The 27954-nt window shown below is 36.8% G+C and overlaps 8 protein-coding genes, 6 non-coding genes and 4 pseudogenes across 18 annotated transcripts; 11 read left to right on the top strand and 7 right to left on the bottom strand.

The window, feature by feature from the left end:
- The first annotated feature begins 117 nt into the window (after positions 1–117).
- ZK262.2 (Fungal lipase-type domain-containing protein) lies at positions 118–2778 on the top strand. Its single transcript, NM_075201.6, has 7 exons — positions 118–345; positions 735–879; positions 947–1169; positions 1231–1330; positions 1376–1500; positions 1890–2065; positions 2186–2778. The coding sequence occupies exons 1-7, from the start codon at positions 176–178 to the stop codon at positions 2306–2308; spliced, it is 1062 nt and encodes a 353-aa protein (NP_507602.1). The 5' UTR covers positions 118–175; the 3' UTR covers positions 2309–2778.
- Positions 549–624, bottom strand: ZK262.17. The gene has a single exon (NR_070163.1). It is a non-coding gene; the product is annotated as an Unclassified non-coding RNA ZK262.17 (non-coding RNA).
- On the top strand, positions 551–622 carry ZK262.t1. Its single transcript has one exon. It is a non-coding gene; the product is annotated as a tRNA-Thr (tRNA).
- Positions 2779–2862: 84 nt separating the features above from the next.
- Positions 2863–4062, top strand: srh-207 (Serpentine Receptor, class H; the record flags this gene model as incomplete). The annotated part of the gene is made up of 3 exons (NM_075200.2): positions 2863–3190; positions 3244–3437; positions 3565–4062. The coding sequence occupies 3 exons, from the start codon at positions 2863–2865 to the stop codon at positions 4060–4062; spliced, it is 1020 nt and encodes a 339-aa protein (NP_507601.2).
- A 904-nt stretch (positions 4063–4966) lies between these two features.
- Positions 4967–6209, bottom strand: ZK262.12 (annotated as a pseudogene). The gene has a single exon. A coding segment is annotated over exon 1 (1243 nt).
- Positions 6210–8237: 2028 nt separating this feature from the next.
- On the top strand, positions 8238–9383 carry srh-209 (Serpentine Receptor, class H; the record flags this gene model as incomplete). The annotated part of the gene is made up of 3 exons (NM_075199.3): positions 8238–8572; positions 8628–8821; positions 8889–9383. Exons 1-3 carry the CDS (start codon positions 8245–8247, stop codon positions 9381–9383), a joined length of 1017 nt encoding a protein of 338 aa, NP_507600.2. The 5' UTR covers positions 8238–8244.
- Positions 9384–12730: 3347 nt separating this feature from the next.
- Positions 12731–14655, bottom strand: srw-81 (annotated as a pseudogene). Its single transcript has 5 exons — positions 14284–14655; positions 13931–14108; positions 13007–13115; positions 12850–12959; positions 12731–12803 (listed from the first exon to the last, which is right to left on the bottom strand). Coding segments are annotated over exons 1-5 (842 nt in total).
- Positions 14656–15190: 535 nt separating this feature from the next.
- On the top strand, positions 15191–15825 carry Y51A2B.16 (DUF3149 domain-containing protein). The gene is made up of 2 exons (NM_001269868.2): positions 15191–15241; positions 15601–15825. Exons 1-2 carry the CDS (start codon positions 15217–15219, stop codon positions 15780–15782), a joined length of 207 nt encoding a protein of 68 aa, NP_001256797.1. The 5' UTR covers positions 15191–15216; the 3' UTR covers positions 15783–15825.
- Positions 15374–15430, bottom strand: Y51A2B.14. The gene has a single exon (NR_070161.1). It is a non-coding gene; the product is annotated as an Unclassified non-coding RNA Y51A2B.14 (non-coding RNA).
- On the top strand, positions 15374–15430 carry Y51A2B.12. Its single transcript, NR_070162.1, has one exon. It is a non-coding gene; the product is annotated as an Unclassified non-coding RNA Y51A2B.12 (non-coding RNA).
- A 142-nt stretch (positions 15826–15967) lies between the features above and the next one.
- Y51A2B.11 lies at positions 15968–16918 on the bottom strand (annotated as a pseudogene). Its single transcript has 2 exons — positions 16589–16918; positions 15968–16073 (listed from the first exon to the last, which is right to left on the bottom strand). Coding segments are annotated over exons 1-2 (436 nt in total).
- Positions 16919–17355: 437 nt separating this feature from the next.
- On the top strand, positions 17356–17863 carry Y51A2B.9 (uncharacterized protein; the record flags this gene model as incomplete). The annotated part of the gene is made up of 3 exons (NM_001129581.2): positions 17356–17377; positions 17435–17509; positions 17556–17863. The coding sequence occupies 3 exons, from the start codon at positions 17356–17358 to the stop codon at positions 17765–17767; spliced, it is 309 nt and encodes a 102-aa protein (NP_001123053.1). The 3' UTR covers positions 17768–17863.
- Positions 17864–18801: 938 nt separating this feature from the next.
- On the top strand, positions 18802–21260 carry Y51A2B.6 (uncharacterized protein; the record flags this gene model as incomplete). Its single annotated transcript, NM_001029086.5, has 4 exons — positions 18802–18874; positions 18922–18996; positions 19042–21120; positions 21180–21260. The coding sequence occupies 3 exons, from the start codon at positions 18802–18804 to the stop codon at positions 21096–21098; spliced, it is 2205 nt and encodes a 734-aa protein (NP_001024257.2). The 3' UTR covers positions 21099–21120; positions 21180–21260.
- A 495-nt stretch (positions 21261–21755) lies between these two features.
- Y51A2B.5 (SCP domain-containing protein) lies at positions 21756–23828 on the bottom strand. The gene is made up of 3 exons (NM_075196.3): positions 23703–23828; positions 22425–22762; positions 21756–21933 (listed from the first exon to the last, which is right to left on the bottom strand). Exons 1-3 carry the CDS (start codon positions 23823–23825, stop codon positions 21828–21830), a joined length of 567 nt encoding a protein of 188 aa, NP_507597.2. The 5' UTR covers positions 23826–23828; the 3' UTR covers positions 21756–21827.
- A 130-nt stretch (positions 23829–23958) lies between these two features.
- Y51A2B.4 (Fungal lipase-type domain-containing protein) lies at positions 23959–26860 on the top strand. The gene is made up of 7 exons (NM_075195.5): positions 23959–24155; positions 24207–24298; positions 24892–25010; positions 25054–25310; positions 25360–25469; positions 26494–26669; positions 26743–26860. Exons 1-7 carry the CDS (start codon positions 23983–23985, stop codon positions 26851–26853), a joined length of 1038 nt encoding a protein of 345 aa, NP_507596.3. The 5' UTR covers positions 23959–23982; the 3' UTR covers positions 26854–26860.
- Y51A2B.13 lies at positions 24548–24696 on the top strand. The gene has a single exon (NR_070160.1). It is a non-coding gene; the product is annotated as an Unclassified non-coding RNA Y51A2B.13 (non-coding RNA).
- On the bottom strand, positions 24555–24703 carry Y51A2B.15. Its single transcript, NR_070159.1, has one exon. It is a non-coding gene; the product is annotated as an Unclassified non-coding RNA Y51A2B.15 (non-coding RNA).
- Positions 26861–27148: 288 nt separating the features above from the next.
- On the top strand, positions 27149–27698 carry Y51A2B.10 (annotated as a pseudogene). Its single transcript has one exon. A coding segment is annotated over exon 1 (550 nt).
- The last annotated feature ends 256 nt before the right edge of the window (positions 27699–27954 follow it).

The following is a 27954-nucleotide window of genomic DNA, read 5'->3' as shown; positions in this document are numbered from 1 at the left end:
CACTGTGTCATTTATGCTCTAAAACTACACCAATATTTGCTCTTTTGCTCATTTTCTCATCAAGTCACCGTAAGTGTATTTGCCAAGACATATACACCCGCGATGGGCTCCAAGTTTGCTCATTTTCGGGTAATCTGCCCGATTTCACCAGAGTTTTGGCATTTTGGGTGGTAAAATGCAAAAAAACATTCAATTTTTTGGATTTTTAATAATTTTATTGTGTGAAAATCCAGTTTTTGCAATATTCGGGCCGCAAGATGCTCAATATAATGAGACTGAAGCCAGAATGCTATTGAATCTGTGCGCAGCTGCGTATTCGGACGATGCTACGCCGTGTATAGGAAGGTGAGGTGATTTTTATGGGTTTTAGAGTGAAAATTTGAATTTTTCAGTGTTTTTAACATAAAATTCCTGATTTAACTGTTTTTGAACAAAAAATGTTTTTTTTTTTGGAATTTTCAAACTTAACACAGGTCAACAAATGTACAGACCGGCAGTCTCTGCTGTGAAATCAATTTCTTCTTGACCAAATCATTGCACGCTCTACCGTGCCCTTATAGCTCAGTGGTAGAGCGTTGGTCTTGTAAACCAAAGGTCCGTAGTTCAATCCTGCGTGGGGGCAAAACTTTTATTGTGAATTATTTTTGTGAAAAAATATAATTTTTGCTGATTTCCAAAAGAGATTTTCAGTGATTTGAATTTTCTAAAACATTTCAAGAAAACCTATTTTCCAGAACCTTCTCCGCGGCGGAAAACCAAATGGTTATCAGTCAATTCTCGGTGAAATGTGATTTTATTGGAAACCCCTGTGCTGGGTACATTGTAGTCTCGGAGGCTCTACAGCAGATTACTGTAGTTTTCCGGGGTACCAAAACAAATGTAAGTACCGTCACCAAGTTACAGGCCTGTAAAACCATTAAAAATTCAAAAAATTTCGAATTTTTAGAGCCAACTCCTCCTGGAAGGCTGGACCACCTTACACCCCAGCGCCGACTTCTACGGTATGGGCCTAGTGAACACATATTTCCGTTCAGGACACGAGAAAACGTGGCAATATGTGCAAGATGCGTTGAGCATCCCACAATACCGGAACTATGATGTTTATGTCACCGGGCACTCACTCGGCGGAGCTCTAGCCGGGCTTTGTGCTCCGAGGATTGTTCATGATGGTAGGTTGAGAGTCCCTACTTGAGACTTGGGACCCTCTAATGTTCATATTCCATGCTTCAGGCCTTCGCCAGAGCCATCAAGTCAAGGTCTTGACGTTCGGAGAACCTAGAGTCGGAAATTTAGATTTTGCGAATTCCTACGACCAGCTGGTGCCGTACAGGTGACAATTTCCAGGCTCAGACCGCCAAAATCAGAGAATTTTCAGTTTCCGAGTAGTCCATGCTATCGATGTGGTGCCCCACCTACCCGGATGCGTGAAGGATTTGTCCTACACCCCGCCGGCGGGAAGTGATGGCTCAATGCCGTGTGATCCGGGGAGTAGGAATGGAGGTGAGTAGGGAAACTAGCTGGGTCGCGAGTCCGGGGTGTTTAGTCTCGAGTACGGGGTCATGAGTCCCGGATGCCAGTCCTCATTCCCGAGTCACAAGTTTCTTAGTTCCAAGCCCTCAGTTCTCAGTCCCACTGTCCAAGGTTCTTAGTCCTGAGTCCGGAGTACTCCATTTTGGTTCATGAGTACGGGGTCCGGGGTCCGGGGTCCGGGGTCCGGGGTCCGAGTTCCCAAGCTCATAATTTTTAGTCACAAGTCCGGGTTCTGAGGAAAGAGTTCCGTGTACCGGGGTCGAGGTTCTTAGACCCGTCCGGGTCCTCCATGCCAAGTCCTCAGTCACGAGTTCCAAGTTAAGAGGTGCTCGGGTGCACACCAAATCTCTAATTTTCAGGCTATCACCACGCCATCGAAGTTTTCTACCCGGGAAACATGGCACCAGGAGACCCCTACATGATTTGCACCGGTCTCCCCCGCAACGAAGATTTCGGATGCTCCAACGCTCCGAAAGTCGACCTAGACGACACTAACCAAGGCGTCTGGGATCACCGAAATTATTTTGGAGTCGAGGTAATCTCACAGAGCCTGAAAATTGCCTCTCCTTTGATACCTAATCCTCCACATATGGCGTGTGAGGTATCTTAAGTGCATGTGAGATATAGTTAATTACCTTAAAATGGGACTTTTCAGGTGCCAGCATATGGAAAAGGAGGATGCGACCCGACAATGACCTTCAAGGGCCCGCCAACAGAAACAGGGATCCTGTCGCTGATTAGTAGTGTGTTTGGGCGGAAAAGAAGATCGATTCGTTAAAATTGTTATGTACATAGATAATAAAGAATGTCAATCATGAGTATTTTAGGTACAGTATGATTCCAGACCCCAGACCCCAGACCCCAGACCCCAGACCCCAGACCCCAGACCCCAGACCCCAGACCCCAGACCCCAGACCCCAGACCCCAGACCCCAGACCCCAGACACCAGACCCCAGACCCCAGACCCCAGACCCCAGACAATTTTTAATGGGGTTATTCAAGCAATGTTGCAAAATTTATTAAAATACATTTATGACGTCACAACTGTGTTAGAATACATTTTTTTTTTAATGTATTTTAATACAGAATAGTCTCGAGCCGAGACTTGTCACGGTAAACATTTTTTTTTGGATTTTTTGGTTTTTTTGGTTCCAAAAAACAAAAATAACCAAAAAATTCCCAGCCCACCTCGCACCCCGCACCCCGCACCCCGCATGTCAAAAGTTTTGCATATAAATGTATTCACAACCAGACATTTTTCAATTAGTTTTACTTCAGCCGAACAGGTGCTTTTAGCAGTCTCACTTTTTGGATTCAGTTGACAACAAAATTATGAATCTAACATGTACACCTAACTTCAACTACTTTGATTCTCCTCAATTTCTATCCATAGGAATGCATATTGCTTCTGTAGTTGTTACACCATTCCACCTACTTGGCCTATACTGCATCATATACAAAACTCCGTTGCAAATGAAAGCTGTTAAGTGGTACCTGCTAAACATGCACTGTTCAGTAATGTTTTTTGACTATTCTGTAACAGTGCTAGGTATTCCGTTTGTGTTGGCTACTAAGTTAGCGGGGTTTTCACTTGGATTGCTGCAATACTCGAATTACTCATTTCTTTTGTCGGTTGCAGTTATGGCGTTGTCTTGTCAGTGTGAGTTTCCTAAAAAATTAAATTTTGCCATTAAAAAAACAGTAAATTTCCAGTTCTCACCATATCAATCGCTGGCATATTTGAAAACCGATTTAATACCTTTTGCAATTTTTTCTGGGTGCCGTTTTGGAAGAAGTTTATTTCACCATTGTTTCTACCCTATCAATATATAGTTTACCCATCACTACTGTCAAGTGGGTTGTTATTTATACCGGATCAGGAAACGGCATTGAAGGCAATGTTTAAGGTAGCGGATTCGGTTCGGCATAGGTTTAGGCTCAGGCTTAGGCTTAGGCACTGGCTTAGACTAAGGCTTAGGCTTATGTTTACGCTTAAGCTTTGGTTTAAGCCCTTAAACTTTCAAATTTTTCCAGACCCTCCCCTGCCTACCCAGCGAGATCTACGAAGCAGACATATATGTGATAGTTGAAGACATGACCCTTCACGCAATAATGATCTCTATCGGTGTATCAGGAGTCCTTATCCAAGTGGTATTTTTTGTCGGCTCACTGTTATATAGTAGTTTGGAGCAGTTGAGAGCAAGGACAATGTCACAGAAGACGTTCCAGATGCAGAAGCAGTTCCTCATCGCTGTGATTCTACAAAGTTCAGTCCCCTTGGTTTGCTTTGCAATTCCAATTATCTATTTTTTAATTGCATATTTAAAAAACTATTATAATCAGGGAATTATCAACTGTCTATTTATAAATACGTCGACTCATGGCCTGATCTCTGCCATAGCCCTGGTGACCCTTCACAAGCCGTATCGGGCGGCGGTGTTGGTGATGATTGCCAAAACACCGGAGCTGAGAATCGGGCCGAAAATATCGCAATTATCAAATTTATCTAGATCGGGAGTTGTTATATTGTAAAGTTCTTAATAAAGTTTTTAAGGCATGTGATGTTAGACATTGACAGGTGAAATATTTTGTGATCGTTCAGACACGGAAACTTACCTGAGTCAGGAGTCCTGACCAAATATGAGGTGTTATTTTTTAGATTTGTGGAGGAAACGGCTTTAATACAGATGAAAAATTCATTAGAGGAAAACAATTACAGTCGCGACAGAACGATCGCTCCGCCAATTTTGCATGCGGCAAAGGGGCGTGGTTTTGTTGGAGGCGGAGCGTCAACGCAAGCCTGCGGCACGTTTTTTTCTCGCTTTTTTTTGTGCGGTAATTTGCAGTTATTTTTATCCGTTTTCTGTTCGAAATTTCACGATTTCGCTTGATTTTGTTTGTTTTTTCGGATAAAAAAGTGTTCAACTATTTTTTAAATGAAAAATAATCAAGTTTTCACAGTTTTTACTCGAAAAATGCTTTGTTTGTCTCTCTTTCTGTAGAATACGATACAAAACGTTGAAAAATCGCCATTACATTCCTGACATTCCTGAAAAACAAGCTAATTGTTATGAGAGAAAATGGGAAATAAAGGGAAAATGTGAAGAGAAAGCGATTTTTTAACGTTCTGCATCGTATTTTACAGAAAGAGAGACAAACGAAGCATTTTTTCGAGTAAAAACTGTAAAACCTTGATTATTTTTCATTTAAAAAAATAGTTGAACACTTTTTTATCCAAAAAAACGAACAAAATCGAGCGAAATCGTGAAATTTCGAACAGAAAACGGATAAAAATAACTGCAAATTACCGCACGAAAAAAGCGAGAAAAAAGCGTGCCGCAGGCTTGCGTTGACGCTCCGCCTCCAACTAAACCACGCCCCTTTGCCGGATGCAAAATTTGCGGAGCGATCGTTCTGTCGCGACTGTATTACATTGCTAAGAGCCTGTTCTCCTGGTAACCAGATAGACTTGAGAATCTTTATGTTTCCGCTCAATCACTTTCACGAACATCTCAGTAACTGCTTTACGGTAAGGTTTGTGAAATTACAACATGGCCAATGTTGAGAATAACCCATGTAACGACTCGATGACAAGCATGAAATTTGTAGTTCCTTGAATGTAATACTCGTTCAACAATGCTACTACATAATATGCAATTGGGATCATAAATACTAACAGTGGGACTCCACTCTGCACGATAATCGCGATGAGAAATTGTTTCTGAAGTCGAAATGTCTTCTCTGACATTTTATTCTCCTTTAGCTGCTTGAGACTGTTCAGGATGAGGCATGTGAGGAAGAATAGGATATAACCGGAGACAAGTATAACACCAGACATCATCACTGTCAGATGATAGGTCATGTTGTCAGCGATGACATAGATCGGTGCTTCGTAGATTTCACGGGGTAGGCAGGGAAGATTCTGGAATTACAGAATTGAAGGTACTCTGAGAAAAACCTATTCAGAATCTATACTTTAAACAAATCTTTTCTCGCAATTTCCTGGTCTGGTACAAAAAAGAACACTGTGACGAGCTGACAAGCGTGAACTATATACATCTTTGGTGGGAATGATGGTTGCACATGTTTTCGCCATTTTGGCATCCAGGAAAAGGTGCAAATGACTTGAAATCGGTTTTGAAATATTGCAACGATAGCGATGAACATTACTGAATTAAAAAGTATGTATGTAACATTTTTCAAAAACGCATGCATTTAAAAACGCTTGTTAAAAATGTTGAATGCACGCGTTTTTTAAACATTTTTTTACACATATGAATATTGGAAAAAATGTGAAAAATACATTTTAGCATTTTTCGTCATTACATGAATACCCCCATGAAAAACTCACGTCCAAAACAGTATATCAGGAATAATGCTGGTATCACAAACGGTAGATCCAAGTATTTCACAATCCCCATTGAAAACCCTGCTAGCTTAGTAGCCAAGAAAAACGGAACCGTCAGGAACGTCAACGTATAGTCGAATGCCATAACGGTTAGGTGTAAGTTCAACAGGTACTATTTTACACCTTTCATTTGGTCAGGAGTTTTATATACAATACAGTATAACCCAAGTAAGTGGAATGGTGTGACTATTACAGTGATGATATGCATTGCTGTAGCCTGAAATTGGGGGTACTCGAAAATGCTAAAGTCGGCGGTACATGTAGTGTTCATGTCGCGTTTATTATACAACTGAATTAAGGAGTAGAGGTTTGCCACCGCCTTTTTTGATATCACCTGGAGTACGTTTTGTACACTAGGTTGTAGTTTGAAAATTGAGATCTGAATCGAAGGGGGACATTTTTTCGCAACCCTAAAAAAACGTCAAAAAACGCGAAAAAGGGGCGGAGTCTGCACACTCGGCATTTATTGGAGGCTACTTGGCAGAATAAGAAAATCACACAAGAACATCAAGAAACATTTGAATATCATATTCAAACTAGCTGGAAACCGGTTTCGGCTGGTTTGAAAGCGCAGCTGGTGTTGATTGACAAACGCGCAAACTGTATGAAAACTAAAATCAATCAATTAGAAAGTCATTTCCAGTGTCCTTGTAGCAAGCCAGACAGCTGGTGCGCTAAGGTTGACCTAAACCGCTCTTCCTATTCTGCACTACCCCCTCTAAAATCTTGTTGATTTTTTGCTTCCCCATATTTTATTGTCTCTGATTTTATATTTAACCCCTATTTATCCCCCTTTTTTGTTTTAATGTGTATCCTCTTGGGGATGTACATTATCTCTTTTTTTTTCAATATTTAATCAATTAAAAATCAATTAAAAACCAAAAGAATCAAATGTAGTGGTTAAAGCAATTGTACTGTAAGCAGAAGATCGATGGTTCGGTTCCCACTGAGAGTTTCATGTATAGTTGTTGAATAAAATAATCAAATGATTCTAGGTGTTTCAGTGTGTCTGTAGTGTAGTGGTTAAAGCCTTTGTATTGTAAGCTGTAGGTCGATGGTTCGGATCCCGGTAGCGGTAAATGTCTAGATAACGTTTCCAATGGGCTATACATACATACTACATACATGTACTATGCATACTACACATACTACTATACATACTATATATTATACATACTAATTGAAAGAACCACACAACATTATGTAACTCTGAAATAAAAATACTTTCCAAGAAGTAAGAAAAAGAAGAAGAAGTAAGTAAGAACAAAGAAGTAAAGAAGTAAAGAAAAAAACCTTATGGTTTTTTTCACCTGTCGGAGCAGATCAATGTTATGACTAAGTTGGACATATTTCTGCGGCGGCTTCCAGGCTATCCATTTTCCACCTGACACTCTAAAACATCACTCAAGATGCATAATTGAAATTAGTATACCGCATGCTTCCAATTTAGAAACTTACTTTACTATACTATAATTAATATGATATAATAAATATTAATATAGGTAACAATTTAATACTACAGTGCGTGCAACTTCTATAGAGCCCCCAATTTTTTTCGTGTTTCAACCCCAGTTTTTTGACATTTAAAATCAAATGGCAATGATAGTTTTCTTGAAAAAATTTGGGAAAGTGATAAAACACGAAAAAAAATAGGGGCGCTATAGAAGTTGCACGCACTGTGTGATGGTATTAGATTGACTATGCAACAAATTGAATTGGACCCATATTGAACCTGTTCTTTGGTATATAACATACCGTATTTCCTCTATTAGTAAGGCATGCAAAACTAATTTTCGGACACCTAATTTGACGCAAAACTAATAGAGGGTGCAAAACTAATTTTCGAACAGGTTTTTCTGATGTTTTCCATTAAGTTATGGTAAAATAATATCAATTTCAGTAACAACTTATGAACCAAAATGGATGAATTTTAAGGCTGATACGCAAAAACTGTCCGAGTTGTACTCATATTTTGCCAATTTTGGCTTGTTATACCAAGTCTGTAAGAATTTTACTGATTTTTAGAACGATTTTATAATGTAAATTTTGAATTCCTAAAAATAGGAAACAAATGAAGGGGTACAAAACTATTAGAGGTGCAAAACTAATAGAGAGTGCAAAACTAATTTTCGATTAGTGATGTTGGATGCAAAACTAATGGAGGTGCAAAACTAATAGAGATGCCTAACTAATAGAGGAAATACGGTATTTCTGTTAGATTTCAATTAGCATCGATTTCCAGTAACAGATGATTTATTTGATTCTTTTCCGATTAACAAGCCATTTCTAGACTCATTTCAGCTATTATGAACACGACATGCACGCCTAACTTCAACTACTACGATTCACCTCAATTTCTATCTACAGGTATGCACATCGCTTCGGTAATTATCACACCAGTCCACCTACTCGGCTTATACTGTATCATTTACAAAACCCCTTTGCAAATGGCGGCTGTTAAGTGGTACCTGTTACAAATGCACGTTTCCGTGATGGCATTAGACTATTCGGTGACTGTAGTGGGTATTCCATATGTGTTAGCAACTAGGATAGCTGGGTTTTCGCTCGGATTATTGCAATACTCTAGCTACTCGTTTCTTTTAGCGATTTTTGTTATGATAGCCTGTTTGCAGTGTGAGTTTTTTTTTTAATTTGACAAAAAAAAACTGGAAAATTCAATCTCTTCCAGTTGTGACATTAGGAATTACTGGTATATTCGAAAATCGATTCCGAATCATTTGCAAGTTCTCCTGGGTGCCACTTTGGAAAAAATTCATTACACCAGGGTTTCTGCCGGGTCAGTATATTGTGTACCCATCGTTTCTGCTACTTGGGATACCTTTTATTCCGGATCAGAAAACTGCATTGCAGGATATATTCAAGGTTGGATTGGGCTTAGGCTTAGGCATAGTATGCTAGGAGTGAAGACTCCTATGATATGTATTTCCAGACCCTTCCCTGTCTGCCGCGTGAAATCTACGAAGCAGATATCTATGTGATAGCTGATGACATGACTTATCATGTTATGGCGATTTCGATGGGATTGTCAGGAGCAATTGGTCAGATTATATTTTTCAACGGCTGTCTTATATATAGTAGTTTGGAGCAGTTAAAGGCAAAAACAATGTCACAAAAGACGTTCCAAATGCAGAAGCAATTCCTAACAGCAGTGGTCGTGCAGGCTGCATCTCCAATGATCTGCTTGATAATTCCACTTATATATTTCACAATAGCACACTTGGTGGGGTATTATAATCAGGGAATTATCAATTGCTTACTTATTAATGTATCTATTCACGGTCTAATATCTACAACAGCTCTGGTGACTCTTCATAAGCCTTATCGAACGGCGGTGCGGAGCATGATCTCGAAATTGCCAGAACCAAGGCGACCGAAAGTCTCACAGTTATCAACTCTTTCGAGGAGCACTGTTGTGGTGTTGTAAAGATTAATAAAGTTTTCATAAATCTTGATGTGTTATGTAAAATTTAATTTTCCAGCTGTCACATGAGTTGTGTTGTGAACCGGATCCCTACGGTTTGCCTTTCACAACTCGTCAACTTCGGAAGTCTACAACATCCTCCAGTTGACTTTAAACTGCTATTAATTGACTTTCCGTAAATCTACACTGCTTCGGCTCTCTACCGTACTTCCTCGTCGCGTCGAGACCCGTCACGCCGCGCAGGCCGCAGCAGCAGGAAACTCACTTCAGTCGCGACGACTCTGGGCTAAAATGGTCAACTTCTCTCCGTTATCATCACCAAAGATGATGTGATTTCATCATCCGATGAATATGGAATTTCTTCCCGTCTACTCAACCTGACCACCAGCTTGAACACGGTTTAACACTTGAAATAGGCCACAGCGCCATGACGTCACTCGTTATACGTGATACAATGAGACTGGCCAACTTGTTGCCAGTATAATAACGATCATAAACAAGGTTTTATGCCTTCGGGCTTTTGTCCTTGTTCACACCTTTCGGAATAAAAATATATTAATCAATTAATACCCTTTTGGAATCTTTTAGTAAAATTATAATAAATTCCTTTTGCCTAAATTGTATGCTGTTTTCAAGACTGATCGAACCATGGATTTGCTACAATGCACAACGCTTTCATCCGCCAACGCGTCTTGCCACTTAGCGCTTCACTTCTTCTCTCTTCGTAACGGGGTTAAAACTTCGGCTAGTCGGTTATACTACAACCGCCCCACAACATGGTGCATCGACCTGACGGAGACGTTTCAATCACTAAAAGGACGAATAACTACACAATTCTCCTGAAAACTGCAGAAAACGGCTCTTCGAACTCGGAAAACTCCAAAACAGCCGGCAGAGAGAAAGTGATAGAACTTGACAAGACGAAAATTACTTCTTCACTTGCAAAAAACCTTCACCAACACCATATAAAAAGAATTTCCCGAAAATGTTCGAAACTACGGTTTTTATCGACAGAAAACCACTTTCAAAAACCGAACATTCCAAAAAACCTCATTCTCGAGCAAAAACGCGCGCAAGCGCGCGCCACTGAGAAGGTTACTGTATTCGTGGCGAGACCACCTGCACATCTAACTCTTGAAATTGACGAAATTGGGCCCAAAATGGATTTTCTTCATGGAATTTCGTCATTTCTTCTTCATTTTTTCGACACAGTTCAGCACATTTTTACTTTTAAAAATTATTTACGTGATAAATTCACAAAAATTTCGACAATTTACTGGATTTACTCGCATACTTCTTTGTTTTTACCGCTTTCCGTACTGGAATTACTGCTTAATCGTGAATTTCTCTCAGGAACCCTCGAACTCGGCGTACCGTACTTGATATTGAACGAATAACCACTCCGAAGCATGTCAACGACCATCGAAATGAGCCCCACTTCGAATGAACTACCAGAACAGTAATTTGATACTCCTCTGAGAAATCACGACCAAACGAACTGACTTTAATACGATTTAATTATACAACTTTCTTAAGGTCACAGTACCAAACAATTTAACATTACCAAATTTCCCCTGGAATCCGGAGCTGTTGAACTCGACCCAAAAAACTCTCCAAACCAACTACTGGCATCACCCACTGTGCTGAAACGTGACAAGGATATGCTTCTGTCTAAGACCCTCCAAGTCATCACTGTTGACGATAAAGACGACCCAATGGAAGGAATTACTGAGACCAGCAATACCGACGAAAAGGACCCAGCTGCTACTCTTTCGGACGAAAGTTGTCAAACCATGCAACAGTCTCCAGAATACCATCAAACTCGTGTGATTATACCAACAAGTTAGACGTCTTCTTACGAGCTGATATAATGAAGACCCAATAAGAGAACGATCTCAACTTCACGTCAATTTATTTTTTGTGTAACTATCTATTTTTTCGTGTAACAATCTATTTTTTCGTGTAACAATCTATTTTTTCGTGTAACAATCTATTTTTTCGTGTAGCAATTTATTTTTTCGTGTAACAATCTATTTTTTTGTGTAACAATCTATTTTTTTGTGTATCAATCTATTTTTCGTGTAACTATCTATTTTTTCGTGTAACAATCTATTTTTTTGTGTATCAATCTATTTTTTCGTGTAACAATCTATTTTTTTGTGTAACAATTTATTTTTCGTGTAACAATCTATTTTTTTGTGTAACAATTTATTTTTCGTGTAACAATTTATTTTTTCGTGTAACAATCTATTTTTTCGTGTATCAATCTATTTTTTCGTGTAACAATCTATTTTTTCGTGTATCAATCTATTTTTTCGTGTAACAATCTATTTTTTCGTGTATCAATCTATTTTTTCGTGTATCAATCTATTTTTTCGTGTATCAATCTATTTTTTCGTGTATCAATCTATTTTTTCGTGTAACAATCTATTTTTTCGTGTAACAATCTATTTTTCGTGTAACAATCTATTTTTTCGTGTAACAATCTATTTTTTCGTGTATCAATCTATTTTTCGTGTATCAATCTATTTTTCGTGTAACAATCTATTTTTTCGTGTAACAATCTATTTTTTCGTGTAACAATCTATTTTTTCGTGTATCAATCTATTTTTTCGTGTATCAATCTATTTTTTCGTGTATCAATCTATTTTTTCGTGTATCAATCTATTTTTTCGTGTAACAATCTATTTTTTCGTGTAACAATCTATTTTTCGTGTAACAATCTATTTTTTCGTGTAACAATCTATTTTTTCGTGTATCAATCTATTTTTCGTGTATCAATCTATTTTTCGTGTAACAATCTATTTTTCGTGTAACAATCTATTTTTTCGTGTAACAATCTATTTTTTCGTGTAACAATCTATTTTTTTGTGTAACAATTTATTTTTCGTGTAACAATCTATTTTTTCGTGTATCAATCTATTTTTCGTGTATCAATCTATTTTTCGTGTATCAATCTATTTTTCGTGTATCAATCTATTTTTTCGTGTATCAATCTATTTTTCGTGTATCAATCTATTTTTTCGTGTAACAATCTATTTTTTCGTGTATCAATCTATTTTTTCGTGTAACAATCTATTTTTTCGTGTATCAATCTATTTTTTCGTGTAACAATCTATTTTTTCGTGTATCAATCTATTTTTTCGTGTAACAATCTATTTTTTCGTGTAACAATCTATTTTTTCGTGTAACTATCTATTTTTTCGTGTATCAATCTATTTTTTCGTGTATCAATCTATTTTTTCGTGTATCAATCTATTTTTTCGTGTATCAATCTATTTTTTCGTGTAACAATCTATTTTTTCGTGTAACAATCTATTTTTTTGTGTAACAATTTATTTTTTCGTGTATCAATCTATTTTTTCGTGTAACAATCTATTGTAGAAAATTGTCATAACAAGTATCATTCGACCGGTGTGGTATCTGAAACAATTTGAACAATTAGTTTCAAGGTTTGATTTAAAAGAACCTTTCCACCGCATCTTTCTTGCTGAGCATTGTCGACGCAACTTTGGCAGATTTCAGTACTTCGAACATCAAAAGCAAACCGAAAATTGGGTAAAGTGCTGCAATGGCAATCTGAAAATTTTTGCGCGTAATGTGAAAGTGGTAGCATTATCACTTACATCAGAGATTCCATTGAACATATCGTATGCGTCAGTAGGGAATAGCTGGCGCTTTTTTTCTACCCGATAGTAATAGGGCTCAGTATAGTTTGCCGAAAACCCGGTGCATCTAGAATAAAAAGTTTACAATAGTATTCTTCCTTCGTTCTATTTTCTTGCAACTTTATCTATTAAAGGTGGAGTAGCGCCAGTGGGGAAATTGTTTATGTGACCAAATATTATAGTAAAAAATTTAACTTTTTTAAAAAATTTTATATGATTTTATAAAAATTGAAAAAATCTCGAATTGTTCGATGGAGCGCGCTTGCATTATTTTAACTTTTATTTATCAATTTTTCTTATTTCTGATTGATTTTTCATGTTTTTTTGAGAAATTTAATAAAAAATTCAAGATAAAAGACAATTTTTTTTTAAAAGCGGGCGCTAAAGCCTAAATCTGTGAAATTGATTATTTCAGGCTCAACGTTGTTGGAAAACGTTCTTTCTCTGTTTTCAATTATTTTTAGTGAACAATCTACATTTATCTTTAATTTTTCAATAAATTTCCAGTAAAATTACTCAAAAAAACATGAAAAATCAATCAAAAATAAGAAAAATTATTAAATAAAAGTTAAAATAATGCAAGCGCGCTTCATCGAACATTGAACTATTGGCGGTAATTCAAATGGGAATTTGATGCATTTCGAGATTTTTTCAATTTTCAAACAATCATATAAAAATTTAAAAAAAAAAATTTAAAAAATTAAAAATTATTTACTATGATATTTGGTCATTGTGGTACCATAGGCATGTTTTAAAGCGATTTCCCCACTGGGCGCTACTCCACCTTTAAAGACCGAACACTAGTGTCTCTAAGAACGTTTGAAAGCAATGATAGTCATTTTACAATAAAGCAATCTCTGTCAGACTTTATGCTACACTAACCCAGCACCAGGAGTCCATGGCTCTTTGTCCTTTATTATCTTGAACCCATAGTAGTAGATACACGAGATCATCGTGTTGACTAGGACAAAAAAAAGGGTGAGCAAATAGCCATTTGTGGTAGTTGAAAGGGCATCAGGCGCATTACCTGAGAGCTTCATAATAATGCAACGGATCAGTGCTGGAAATATTGAAAAATTTGTATAAAAGCGCATTTTCAGATGTTTTTTTGGTCAAAGTTTTCATGATTAAATGAATTTGCCCATATTGGAGACTGGTACCAAAGAACAAAGGTTTAAACACAAACCCAAAACCTAAGCCTAAGCCTAAATTTGATCCCAAGTTATTGAAATTACCTAAACAAAGCCCCAAGTAAAAAGAAACTCGTTCAAAGCTGTCCTGCAGAATATATGATACCCATCGAACCACGTTCATGGCAAAATTGTAACTGTTATAGCATGAAAACTTTGTTATCCAATCCAACTGAATTCTATGATTAATAAACATCAAGAGAGTTATCATATCAGCAATGGATATTCCAATCATCAACGAATTCGTGCTATGGGTTCTCATAGATTTCCGTGTAAAATAAATAAATGAGGAATATTCATTGAAAAACCAAGAATCGCGATGACAAATTGAACTTTTTCGGCATTTTTGGCAAACTCTGCTATTGCTATAAAACTCTCAAATTCACTGTAGTCAAAGTCGCCTGAAAAATCGGACATTTTGCTGAAAATTAAGAAAGCCCAGCGGTTTTATACACCTGCGCTACGTGCTAATCGAAGTAATTTGAGGTGAGAATAACAAAAAATAATTTTAGGGTTTATGGGGTGTCTACGACTCATGTAATTGCTCTTTTTTGGAAAATAAGAGAGTTTAGTCTGAAATTGCATTACGTTTCGCTTTTTTTAAGTGAAAGAAGTAAGTTTGTAGATTGAACGCGTTGAAACAGAAGGAGAACAAAATTCGACCCTAAAAAAATGTTTGACCCTAAAAAAAATTTCCCAAAATTTTACAAATTTACACTCATTCAAACCAGTTTTCTCTCCTGATTCTGAAAATATGCCTATAATTTATTTACAAACAAAACGAACAGAGTTACGGCAGTTTTTCCAAACCGAGAGCAAGAGAGGAGAGGGCACAGACAGCGAGAGTGTCTTTGCAAAAATGAAAAAAAAACTTTTTTTAAAAATTTACGTGAAAAATTGGTTATCCCAACTCCATCAATTTGTTGATCGAAAATTTAAATTATTTCTCAATTGATATTTAATACAAAACGTTGCAAAATGATTTTAATGCATGGAACTGTTGGTGAGTTACTTTTTTTCAATTTTTTAAAAATATCACTTCCTACAATCACTTTTAACTAAATTTTTCGAATTCAGCATGTTTTTCCGGTCATTTTAAGTATAATCATGACATATTTCTGATAACTTGATGATGAGAGAGCGCAGAGAAACGAGACACTCTCGCTGTCTGCGCTCTCTCCTCTCTCTCCCGTGCTGTGTAAAAACCGCTGTAACTTGGTTATTTTTGGCGCAAAATGAAAAATAAGTGTATTTTTGAAATCAGCATATCAATACAGTTCGATTTTATATAAATTTGAAAAGTTTTGAAAAAAAAATTTAGAACTTTTTTTTTTTGAAAATAATTTTTTAAATTTTTTTCAGCTTTCGTCGGATTGCTGAACCTTATCGTTGTGGGTGTTGCTATTGTGTATATAGTTTATTTCGGTGGAAAACATTATTTATCCGTGTTGGAAAAATGGCAAAAGAATGAAGAAGCTGAAGCAGATGCGGATGATTTTGGAAATGCCACCGATGGACAAGAAATTCCGGAAAGTAATCGATAAATACCCTAAAATTCAATTATTGTAATAAAAAGTTAGAAATCGCGAAAAAATATTTAAAAAGTTTTTTTCGAAATTTATGAAAAAATTTTCCTACGCGTCGCGTGTTGCGTCGCGGTCGCTCATTTCAATATTTTTGTTCAATTTTGTAAAGTAAAGCGTTCTCTGTTTTGTGATATCCTAGTGCTTCACGTGTTCTCCACACAAAGACCATCCTCGCCGTGTCCTTTCGATCCACATTCGGTGCCGGGCTTTTTGTCGGATTTTGGGAGTGGCAGAGGCATAGATGGTTGGCTGGAAATTCAAATTTAGAATGCGAATCTGAAAGTACACAAAAATTTTCAAAGGTTTTGGACCACTGGGAGCAGAGTTATGGGTTTTCAAAGTTTATGGCATGCGCCGCGTGTCGCGTCGCGGTCGCTCAGAAAATTTGACCAGCCGTAACTATATTCGAAATGGGGCTAAAACGCTGAAAATTTCTCAGGAAATTGCACACAGCTAGGACCTTCAGTACCTTTAAACGCCGATTCAAAATATCCGTTTTAGTTTCCATGCGTCGCGTGTCGCGTCGCGGTCGCTCAGAAAACTTGAAGAGCCATAACTTTGTTCAAAATTGGTCTAGAATGCTGAAACTTCAAGCGAAAATGTGCACAGCTTCTTGTGCACGAAAATGTGCATCATTATTCCATTGAAGAAGAAAATGATTTCCATGCGTCGCGTGTCGCGTCGCGGTCACCTGGGGAAATTTGAGAGCATGTAACTCTGTTCAAAATGTTCCAAAAACGCTGATATTTTTGTATGCACCTCACCTGTCACCGAGAACACACAATGTCTTATATTCAGGAGTGAATTGCTTCGAGACATCAGTCAACTTGCAATTCATAGGAATGCATCCGATTTTCTTCTGCATCGGCTCAAGGAAATCCATGAAAAACGCGGTTTTCCGCACTCCCGAAACTCCCGAAAAATTGGTTCACAAGTCGAATATTTGGGTGCTTATTTTGGTTGATAAACGCGATAAGTGAGCCCTCGAATTTCCCACCATGAAAGTAGAAATATCGGTAGTTCTTGCCGGGTGTGTGAAGGGAGCAGTCCGTGCTGAATGTTTTTGCGATTTTCACCATTTCCTCGGATTCCACCTGAAAACTGAAATATTTTAGGGCACGCGTGTCGCGTCGCGGTCGCACAGAAAATTGAAGGAGCCGTAACTTTGTTCATATTTGGTCTAGAATGCTGAAACTTTTTTATAAAATTGTACACATCTCCAGGAGCTTCTTTATTCAATTAAAGAACAAAATGTTTTTCATGCGTCGCGTGTCAAAAACTTTGAATTGCCATAACTTCTCTCAAAATGGTCCGAAAACGCTGAAAGTGTATATGTATCTTACCTATCACCCAGTACACACAATGTTATATTTTTATTTTCAAAAAAAAAATTAAAAAACAAATATTTTCGCGTGTAAACATGAAATGAAAGAATATTTCAATTTGTAAATAAAACAAAAACAAAAAACGTGGGAAATTTAAAGTCATCAAAATTCATTCATGCCGATTATTTTCAAAGCTTCGTTTGAAAATGCTCCTCTTCTCGGTTTTTGGTAAGTTGATACGGGTAATTCTTAAGAGGTTTCTGTCAATAATTTTCAATATTTCAGTTCTGAAACTTCACATCAATGGTCTCACCGCCTCCAATTATACCTTGAAGCCGGATGTACTGCTCTTTCCGCCAGGTAATAAAGTTCCAGTCGATAATATTTAAATTTAAGACATTTTCAGCTCCATTCTTCTCCTTCAAGTACATTGATCGTATCTCTACAATTAATGATATTTCTAAAGGAATTGATCTTCAAGCTCATTTAATGAATGGAGAGGTTTCAATTAGCAAACTTATTTGTGAGCTTCTGCCGTCTTCCGATGGAGATGTAGCATTTCATCAAATATGCAAATTTCTTCCAAAATGCCACATCAACTGCATCAACACCGTTTGAGCCATTGGACTTTAGAAGCATAAGTTAGAAACGAACTAATTGGTTTTAATCTTATTATTACTCTGATTGATTGTCTGAAAATGAACAATTTTTATTGTTAGAAAAAAATATGTTAGAGATATTTTGAATCTACATGGTAAAAAGGAAATTTGGGAATTTGTGACGAGTTGCTGTAATATGAACTGCTTAGGAGAACTCAAAATGAAAAAGGTCGCCAAGGTAACTAAAGATTCTAAGTATTTGCAAAAAAGGCGTTTCTATATTCAAGCCCATTCAACAAATGATGACACTCATGAATCTTTGAAAATAGTTTTCGCACAATCATTACAAAAACCCAGTTCACTTGACAATATGAAACAAGTTATAAGTATAGCAAATGGTCTCAAAGAATCCTTTGAAGATTTTCCAAGAGTGGGACATCTGAGAAGTAATCGTTTCTCGTTTAAAAATGAAAACGTAATAATTTTCAGGTGTGATATAAGTCGTCGGTTTCATAAATAGCCAATGTGAAGTAACTTTTTGCAGATCTTTTTTGTTAAACTAAAAAAAATGGAATTTAAACCTAGACTAATTTTCGAACACCTAATCAGGCAGATGTAATTTTATTAGAAAGTGAACAACTAATCAAATTTCGATGACTTTCTTAGTTTAGAAAGTTTATTTTAAAAATCTGTTCAGAATTTTTTATTCGTTCATAATAGCAGGACGGATGGCGGAAAGGTCTGCAAAAAGATTATCGCTTTTTTTTCATCATTTTCCACGTTTCAATAAACGTATTGATAAATATTATGTAAATAATTTTTTTTAAGTGAAAATATATTTTGCGTCACGTGTGTAACGAAAAAACTTACTTTAGATCAAAATGCCGAAACCTTTAGTTTTAGAGTTATACTTTTTGCATATGTTTGAAAAATCACTGAAAAACGGAAAGTTCCTATTTTTATATTAATTTAAATTATTTTTCTAATTGTTAATAAAAAATTCAAAAAATTGATAAAATAAATTACGTGAATTAAAAAATTGATTGGAAAACGATGACAATTCTCGGTTCAATTCCAATCATTTTCGAAAATCACTTTCAAATAATGCGGTTTTTGTCAGCATTTGGTGAGATTATTGGATAGAATGTGGTAATTTTCACGTTAATATTGCAGCTCTGGCTCTTCAAATCAAATATCTCACCGCCGGAAATTATACCTTCGAGCCGGATGTACTGCTCTCTCCACCAGGTAAGAAGATTTCATCAATTTAACTTTAAAATTGGATATTTTCAGCTCCATTCTTCTCTTTCAAATACATTGATCGTATTTCTACAATTAATGAAATTGCTAAAGGAATCGATATTCAAGCTGATTTGATGAATGGAAAAGTTGGTGAGATTCTGAATGTGACGTCTTCCGATATGGTTAACTTTGGATTTGACAAAATTGTTGAGTTGACTGATCATTTGAAGGATATTTCAATGAAAAGTAGCAAAGAAGTTATTGGATTAGAATCTGATGCATTGAAATATGACACATTCATTCATAACTTGGAATCCGTTAGCGATAGTTTCAAATTTCCTGGAAAAGATGAATATTACGTAGAAGTGGAGAATGTCACCAAATTTAATTTTCTAAAGCTTGAAAGAATCATGGAAGTGTTCCATAGTATAAACCTAGATTTAGCTAAGATTTCTATGTTTTATCCGCAGGGACTTAATGAAGAACAAAAAAACGTACTTGCCGAGTTTTTTGGCGGAGTGGCAAGATTGTCAGAAATTGATATGAAAGATGTAACCAAATTGGTTACTCCTGTGAAGTTTTTGACCAATGGGACTTCTGTGTTCGAACCTTTCAAGGATGTTGTAAAGCTTATGAATCTCCGGGAAGCGCTTCCACGTCAGTATTCAGAACATGACCAATCTCTGATGAGCAAAAATCTGAAACAAGTGATGAATATGGCAAAGGGTCTTAAATCATCCGGTGGAGATATTAAGAGATTGGAAAACCTGAGAAGTAATACCAAAGAACTGGAGATGGTTGATTTGAAAAATATAGGAGATCCATGGTTGGGTAGGATGTTCAAAGTGAGAAGAGCATCACTTGATAAGTTGGCAAATAGCTTCAAGCCATTACCACTTGCGTTGGAAATTCTCAATAATTTCAATAATGAGTTGAAAGTTGTTGCTGGAAGTTCTCAGATGTATGATGGATTCGAACAGTTGAGTGCATTGCTCTTATCGATACCAGACGGCATTGAACATGTTACAGCATTTATGAACAAAATCTATGAGTGCAACTCACCAGTCGATGAAAAGTTTGAAAGTCAATTTAAAACACTCATGCTTAATGTGGGTAAAGTTCAAGATTTGTTCAATGTTTTGGTTGACCTTTCTTCAATTGAGAATAAATTTAAAAAATTGAAACGAAAAGTAATGCTTCTCTCGCCAATCAATTTAGATAAACATTTGATCAGAGTAAAAGTGGAAGGAATATTGGAAGAATTACAACAGCTTACTTTGAGTTATTATGAAAAACTTCTTCCATTTCAACCTTATCGCAAGTATAAAAAGCTATTAAAAAAATTGATTAACGGGAGAAAAGAGTTTGCTGACAAAGTAGACAACGAATTATCAGTAATCAAATGTCTTCAACAGTTGAAACAGGACTCTGAGCACTTTCAAAAAGTGATTCAAGTGATTCAAAAGATGAGGAACCTGGATAAGGACTCTGTTCAGAACATTCAAGGGATACCCTCAGTTGTTTCAGAGTTTTTGAAGAATCTTGCAAAAGTCAGAGAGATTTCTGATAAAATGAAGGAAAACTCAAACAACAAGACATTTGTGATGAATGCTTTGTCGTTTAACAAATCAGATTCAATTAAAAGTATCGTTTCTTCTGTACAAAATGTCTATGGCCTGCTAGACTTGGAAGCCCCAATCAATCTGCTGAAGAATGTCGACACCATTGTTCTCGAGGAGATTGACAAAGCTCAAGATTCAGCAAATCTCAAGTCTCAATGGGGAGATCACAAGGCTGATATGGAATCTCTGGAAGCCACCATGACATCAGCTAAAGCTTTTGTTTCGGAACTCGAAGGTTGCAGAGCTAAAACATTGCTGGAATACACGGATCCATTGAAGAATCTATCAAAGATCCCTGATGTCAAAATGAATGCAAGTGAGAAATCCAAAGTGATTGAGGAGCTGATTAAACAGAATAGTAACGATGATTTGATAGCTGCAAAGGAGACACTCGACAAGATTGCTGTCATGAATCTTCAGTTTTCTAGTGCTCAATATCCAGAAGCTTCGTTCAAGGCTCTTCAGGACGTGTTGCTCACTTTTTAGAACCAAACTGCAGTTTAAAATGGTAAGTTAATGTCTAGTTTCTCGTTTAAAAAATGAATTAAAAAAGTAATCATTTTTCAGGTGTGAGATGTTACTATCAGTCGCCGGCTTATGGCAATCAATTGAACTCTCATCCGTATCAATAAATGGCCTATGTGAAATTACTTTTTAAATTTGCGTTTTTGTTAAACTGATGAAAATGGAACGTGCTCAAAATATATATAAACCTAGCCTGCGTCGTTACTATTTTTCAAACACCTAACAGGTTTCGACAAAGTGGACAAGTGGACAATTTATTGATTTATTGAGTCAAGCAGAATGGCCCTTTCCTACGTGTTCTGGAATATTGGGAATGTAATGAATGAATAAATAAGAACATATTTCAGTTTTGAGCAGAGTTGAGCTTAAGCTTAAGCCTGAGCCTAATATGAAAAAATAACAGACAATCAATTTTTCCAGGAAAAAGAGACGGTACAAGCAATCCAGGTAAAATATTGATTATCTTTGTTTCCATATCAATAAATAATTCTGAAAACATAAAATTTTCATTTTGTTCAGCAAAAATTTGCACATCAGGCTCTATAAAAATTTTCCATGCGTCGCGTGTTGCGTCGCGGTCACTCATAGTTTTAGTATAATGGTATTAGCTAAACAAAAATTGAATTACAATATTTTTATTCAATTTTTGAGTGAGTAATGCTTTTTTTTGTTTTGTAATTTCCTAGCGTTCTATGTATTCTCCACACAAAGACCATCCTCGCCGTGTCCATTCGATCCGCATTCGGTGCCGGGCTTTTTGTCGGATTTTGGGAGTGGCAGAGGCATTGATGGTTGGCTGAAAATTCAAATTTAGAATGCGAATCTGAAAGTACACAAAAATTTTCAAAGGTTTTTGACCACTGGGAGCCGAGTTATGGGCTTTTGAAGATTTTAGCATGCGTCGCGTGTCGCGTCGCGGTCGCTCAGAAAATTCGAGGAGCCGTAACTATGTTCGAAATGGGGCTAGAACGCTGAAATTTTCGGGAGAATTGCACACAGCCCAGGAGCATTCTTTTTCACCCTAATATTCAGAATTTTTCCCATGCGTCGCGTGTCGCGTCGCGGTCGCACATAAAGTTTGAGGAGCTGTAACTTTGTTCAAAATTGGTCTAGAATGCTAAAACTTTCTATAAAGTTATACAAAGCTCTAGAAGCATCCTTGTTTCATTAAAATACAGAAAAATTTTCATGCGTCACGTGTTGTGTCGCGGCCGCCGGGGGAACTTTGAGAGCTTGTAATTCTGTTCAAAATGGTTCAAAAACTCTGAAACTTGATCTGTACCTTACCTGTCACCGAGAACACACAATATCTTATATTCAGGAGTGAATTGTTTCGAGACATCAGTCAACTTGCAATTCATAGGAACGCATCCGATTTTCTTCTGCGTCGGCTCAAGGAAATCCATAAAAAATGCAGTTTTTCGCATGTAACTCCCGAAAAATTGGTTAACAAGTCGAATATTTGTGTGCTCATTTTGGTTGATGAACGCGATCAGTGAGCCCTCGAATTTTCCAGCTTGATCGTTTCCATGGAAGTAGAAATAGCGGTAGTTTTTGCCGGGTTTGTGGATGGAGCAGTCCGTGCTGAAGGTTTTTGCGATTTTTATCATTTCCTCGGATTCCACCTGAAAACCGAAATATTTTAGGGCACTAAAATTGCGTCAAGGCACGTGAATTGCGTCAATGCACGTGAATTGCGTCAATGCACTAGAACTGCGTCAACGCACGAGAATTGCGTCAAGGCACGAGAATTACGCCAAGGCACTATAATCGCGCCAAGGCACTAGGACTGCGTCAAAGCACTAGAAATGCGTCAACGCACGAGAATTGCGTCAAGGCACGAGAATTACGCCAAGGCACTATAATCGCGCCAAGGCACTAGGACTGCGTCAAAGCACTAGAAATGCGTCAAGGCGCTAGAATTGCGTCAAGCCACTAGAATTGCGTCAAGGCACGTGAATTGCGTCAGTGCACTAGAATTACGCCAAGGCACTATAATCGCGCCAAGGCGCTAGGACTGCGTCAAAGCACTAGAATTGCGTCAAGGCGCTAGAATTGTGTCAAGCCACTAGAATTGCGTCAAGGCACGTGAATTGCGTCAATAAAATTGCGCCAAGGCACTGAAAATGCGTCAATGAACTAGAAATGCGTCAAGGCACGTGAATTGCGTCAATGCACTAGAAATACGTCAACGAAGACTTGGCAAGTACACACAACACATTTAAGGCATTACAATTACTAGAAACAAAGTTACAACCATTCAAAATTTCGACCGCGCGTCGCGTGTCGCGTCGCGGTCGCCCGCTGAACTTTGAACGCTTGTAACAATCCTCAAAATAGTCCTAGAACGCTGATCGTTTTTGAAATATTGTTCAACTCTTAATAAGAACTGGAAATTTGAAAAAAAAATTTAAAAATTGCAGAGCGTCGCGTGTCTCGTCGCGGTCGCCCGCTGATCTTTGAACCCTTGTAACTTTGCTCAAACTAGTCGCAGAATGCTGAAATTTTATGCGAATTTTTTCTATATGTTCACGTTTTTTTTTCTGAAATTTCAAAACTACTCACCAACTTCCACATGTCAGGAATTCCATTTGAAGCCGCAAATCCTTGACGCAAGCGATTCACTTCGTCAACGACATTTGCCGCCAAAACTGATGACGTCAGCAGCAGAAGCACCAGGAGCTCCATTTTTCGTTTTGAATATTGATTTTTTAAAGGGAATTGATGGATAAATATTCCACGTCACAGGTCAAGTTTAAATTTTTTAAAAATTTTGAAAAAAAAATTTTGATTACAATTCAATTTTTTTTCAAATTCGTTCATTTCCAAATATTTATATTTCAAAATGCGATTCTTCTCGAATTTTCGATATCTACTACCATTTCTATGCGTGTGTTTCCAAGTTTCTACACAAATTTTTACGGAATCCGACGCAATTTACAATGAAACTGAAGCTCGTGTGCTCTTTGAGCTCGTCGCCGCCGTGCACAATAATCAACCGCAGCTTTGTTTGAATTCGTGAGTTTTTGAGCTTTTTTGGGAGTAAAATTTGTGGAAAATGTGATTTAGATCTTTCAAAAACCCGGAGATTCGACCGAAATTGATTGCCCATTTATTCGTGCGATGCGACTACTTGAATAGTGATTGTACTTTTGCTTTATGTGAGTTTTAGGCTGAAAATTTGAAAAATTCAAAAAATTTCATCTGAAAATGACCTAAAAATCATGAAAAACGGATGAAAACTAGCAATTTTAGAGCTTGACGCAATTCTAGTGCCTTGGCGCAATTTTAGTGCCTTGGCGTAGTTCTAGTGCCTTGACGCAATTCTAGTGCCTTGACGCAATTTTAGTGCCTTGGCGTAGTTCTAGTGCCTTGACGCAATTCTAATGCCTTGACGCAATTTTAGTGCATTGACGTAATTATCGTGCCTTGACACATTTCTAGTGCCTTGGCGCGATTTTAGTGCCTTGTCGCAATTCTAGCGCATTGACGCATTTCTAGTGCCTTGGGGCATTTCTAGCGCCTTGACGCAATTCTAATGCCTTGACGCGATTTTAGTGCATTGACGTAATTATCGTGCCTTGACACATTTCTAGTGCCTTGGCGCGATTTTAGTGCATTGACGTAATTATCGTGCCTTGACACATTTTTAGTGCCTTGGCGCGATTTTAGTGCCTTGGCGCAATTCTCGTGCCTTGACGCATTTCTAGTGCCTTGGCGCATTTCTCGTGCCTTGACGCATTTCTCGTTACAGTCGAACTTCCCGCCAAACAAATCGTCGTGGCAATACGTGGAACTCGGACAATGAGCCAATTTTTCTTCGAATCGATGAGCGCATTTATTCCAGACACAACATTTCATGGTTTGGGAGAGGTATTTTCAGAAAAAAATTCAAAAAATTTTAGAAAAATTTCAGATCAACTTCTACTTCTCGATGACCCACAAATCCATTTGGCCTAAAATCCACGAATTTCTGATGGCTACAAACTACAGTAACCATGACGTCATATTTACTGGTCATTCCTTGGGAGGGTCTTTGGCGGCTTTAAGCGCTTTTGAGACCGTTTTAAGTGGAATTCGGAACAGTAGTCAGGTGAAAGTTGTGACCCTCGCTGAGCCCAGAACTGGGAATTTGATTTTCGCAAAAAATTTTGATCGACATTTGAGATTTAGGTTGGTTTTTATGAAAAATTTGAAGGAAAAATTATTGATTTTTTTGTAGTTTCCGAGTGATAAATGGCATGGACGCCCTCGCACATTTGCCGCCTTGCCACAAGGATTATAGGCACTGGCCACGTGCGGACCTACCTTGTGATCCACGGAGTCGGACAGGTAAAATGAATTTGATTTTTGAATTTGGGAGGTTTTTGCGGTCAGTTTAAGTATAATTATGACAAAATTGGATAGTTTTCAGATTGGAAAATAGTTGAAAAAAAAGTCGGAAAAATTGTTTTTTGCAAAAAAAAATTTTGTAAGAAGTCTGAAAACTCATAATCCAAACATTTAATAGCTTAGATAGCTAAAATTTTAAATTTAGCAGGTTTTTGCGGTCATTTTAAGTACAATTATATTGGAATTTGAATAATTTTGAGTTTCTGGGAGAATTCTGAAAAACAGCTTTTTGGAATTTTTTTCAAGTCTTAAAAAGAAACATTTCAACATTCTTTGGGTTTTGAAACTGAAAAATTCAAGTTTTGCAGGTTTTTGTGATCAATTTTTGAGTGAAAAATTTGACGAGATAGGACATTTTTCAGATGGGGAAATTTCGAAAAAAATATTGAAAAAAAAGTTTTTTTTTCGAGAATTTTTCAAAAACTCTGAAAACTTATATTTTTAGAATTTTACTGGTTTTACCATTAAAAAATTCAAATTTAACACATTTTGGCGATTATTGTGTGTATAAATATGATAGAGTTGGATAACTTTGAGGTTCTGGAATTTTTAACTTTTTTAAAAGAATTTTTTAAAGTCCTGAAAACTCAAATTTTTGGTATTTTGCAATTTTTTAAATTCAAATTTCATGTTTATCGTGTATTTCCGGTCTGTTTAAGTATAATCATGACATATTTCTGAAAAATTTGAAATTTCGAGGTCCTTTTCTTTTTGTATCCTACCGTGAAAAAAGACCCTTGCAGAAACTACCGTAACCCGGGGATTTTTGCTCTAAGACCTACAAAATTGATATTCTTGGAATAAAGAAACTCAGAAAATTTAACTAATCGTGATTTTTAACTTTTTTAAAATAAAGAAAAGTTTTGAGAATTTTTGAAATAATTTTTTTTTTTGAAATCTAGAAAAAAAACATTTGAAATTTTTTTTTGAAAATTTCCAAAATTTCCAAAAATTCAAATTTTAGGCCCTTACCACCATAGCACTGAAATCTGGTATCCGGACGGTATGAACACCACTTCCAAGTATATAACATGTAATGGGAGCCAGGGAGAGGATATGTTTTGCTCGGATAAGGTCCATGTGACAGTGGCGACACTTGGAAAAGGGATAACTGACCATAGAAAGTATTTTGGAAAAATGGTAAGTCTTAGGTTTGAATTGGCAAAAAATTTCAGTCTAAAAAATTAAAAAGTTAAAAATTGAAAATTTTCAGATTGGCCAGTACGGGAAGTCGAATTGCAATCCAGATCGGACGTTTGATGAGAATGAAGGGTTCTTGGGAAAAGTTAAAGTGATCTCTGAGATGATTAATAAAGTTATTTGAGTTCCTGGATAGCATTTTCGAAATTGGCAAAAAATTGAAAATTTTGAAAAAGTTTTTAATTTTTTTTTTAATATCAAGGGTACGTTTCTGGGTCAAGAAATTCGATTTTGGCCGCGCTACAGGCGTTTTGGTCTTCAATTGATTTTTAATGGGCATATACCTTGCCAAAAAAACAAAAATAAAAATTTTGGAATTTTGGGAGAATTTCTATGAAAATGGGTTTCTAATTTTTTTTTAATATTAAGGGTACGTTTCTGGGTCAAGAAATTCGATGGGTCCACCACGGAGAGGAGAGAATGACCTCAAACTATATTGCTCTTTTGATAAAACTAATCCCAATAATGATCTGCAGGAAGCAATGGATGTTATCTTAAATTGGTCCAAAAACTTATTACTAGAGTTAAACCATGATAAAACCGGTTGCATAAGTCTAGGAAAACACCCTAAAACTCTAATATATAAGCTTGAGGACTCTATCATAAAACGAGAATCATAGTGAGGGACCTTGGATTCTTCATTAATAATAAATTGAATTTTGAAGAACACTGGCAAAAATCGATAAATAAGGCAAAATATTCAAGTTATAATGTTTTCAAGTCGTTTCATTCAAACAACATAAAGTTAATGGTTTTTCTTTTCAAAACATTCATAAGACCTTTCTTTGAATACGGAATTCCGGTTACAAACACCTTGAAAAAAAGTATGGTTAAAGAAATAGAATCGGTCCAAAATTCCTTCGCACGAAAACTTTTGTTCAGAATAGCTGGGCGCGTGATAAAAAGGACCGACAAAGACTACTCAAACTCAGCTGAAAGATCAAAATTGTATGGGCTGGAGCTTCTAGAAGATACAGTGCGTGCAACTTCTATAGAACCCCCCTAAATTTTCGAGTTTCAGCATGTTCTGATATTTTTCATGAAATTTTGTTAATGCCAATCGATTCTAAATGCCAAAAAACCTACTGTCCAAAATTTATAGAAAAATCCATACAAAATTACTAGAATTAGGTCAAAAAGTCGTAAAAACGACCGTGCAACTTCTATAGAACCGCCTCGGAATTTTGATTTTTTCCGCAAAAAGCACTGAATTTGTTTAAATTTT

The sequence above is a fragment of the Caenorhabditis elegans genome, chromosome V, assembly GCF_000002985.6.
Source record: "Caenorhabditis elegans chromosome V".
Lineage (NCBI taxonomy): Eukaryota > Metazoa > Nematoda > Chromadorea > Rhabditida > Rhabditidae > Caenorhabditis > Caenorhabditis elegans.
The sequence above is the reverse complement of the archived record's forward strand: the minus strand, read 5'-3'. Positions and strand labels throughout refer to the sequence as shown.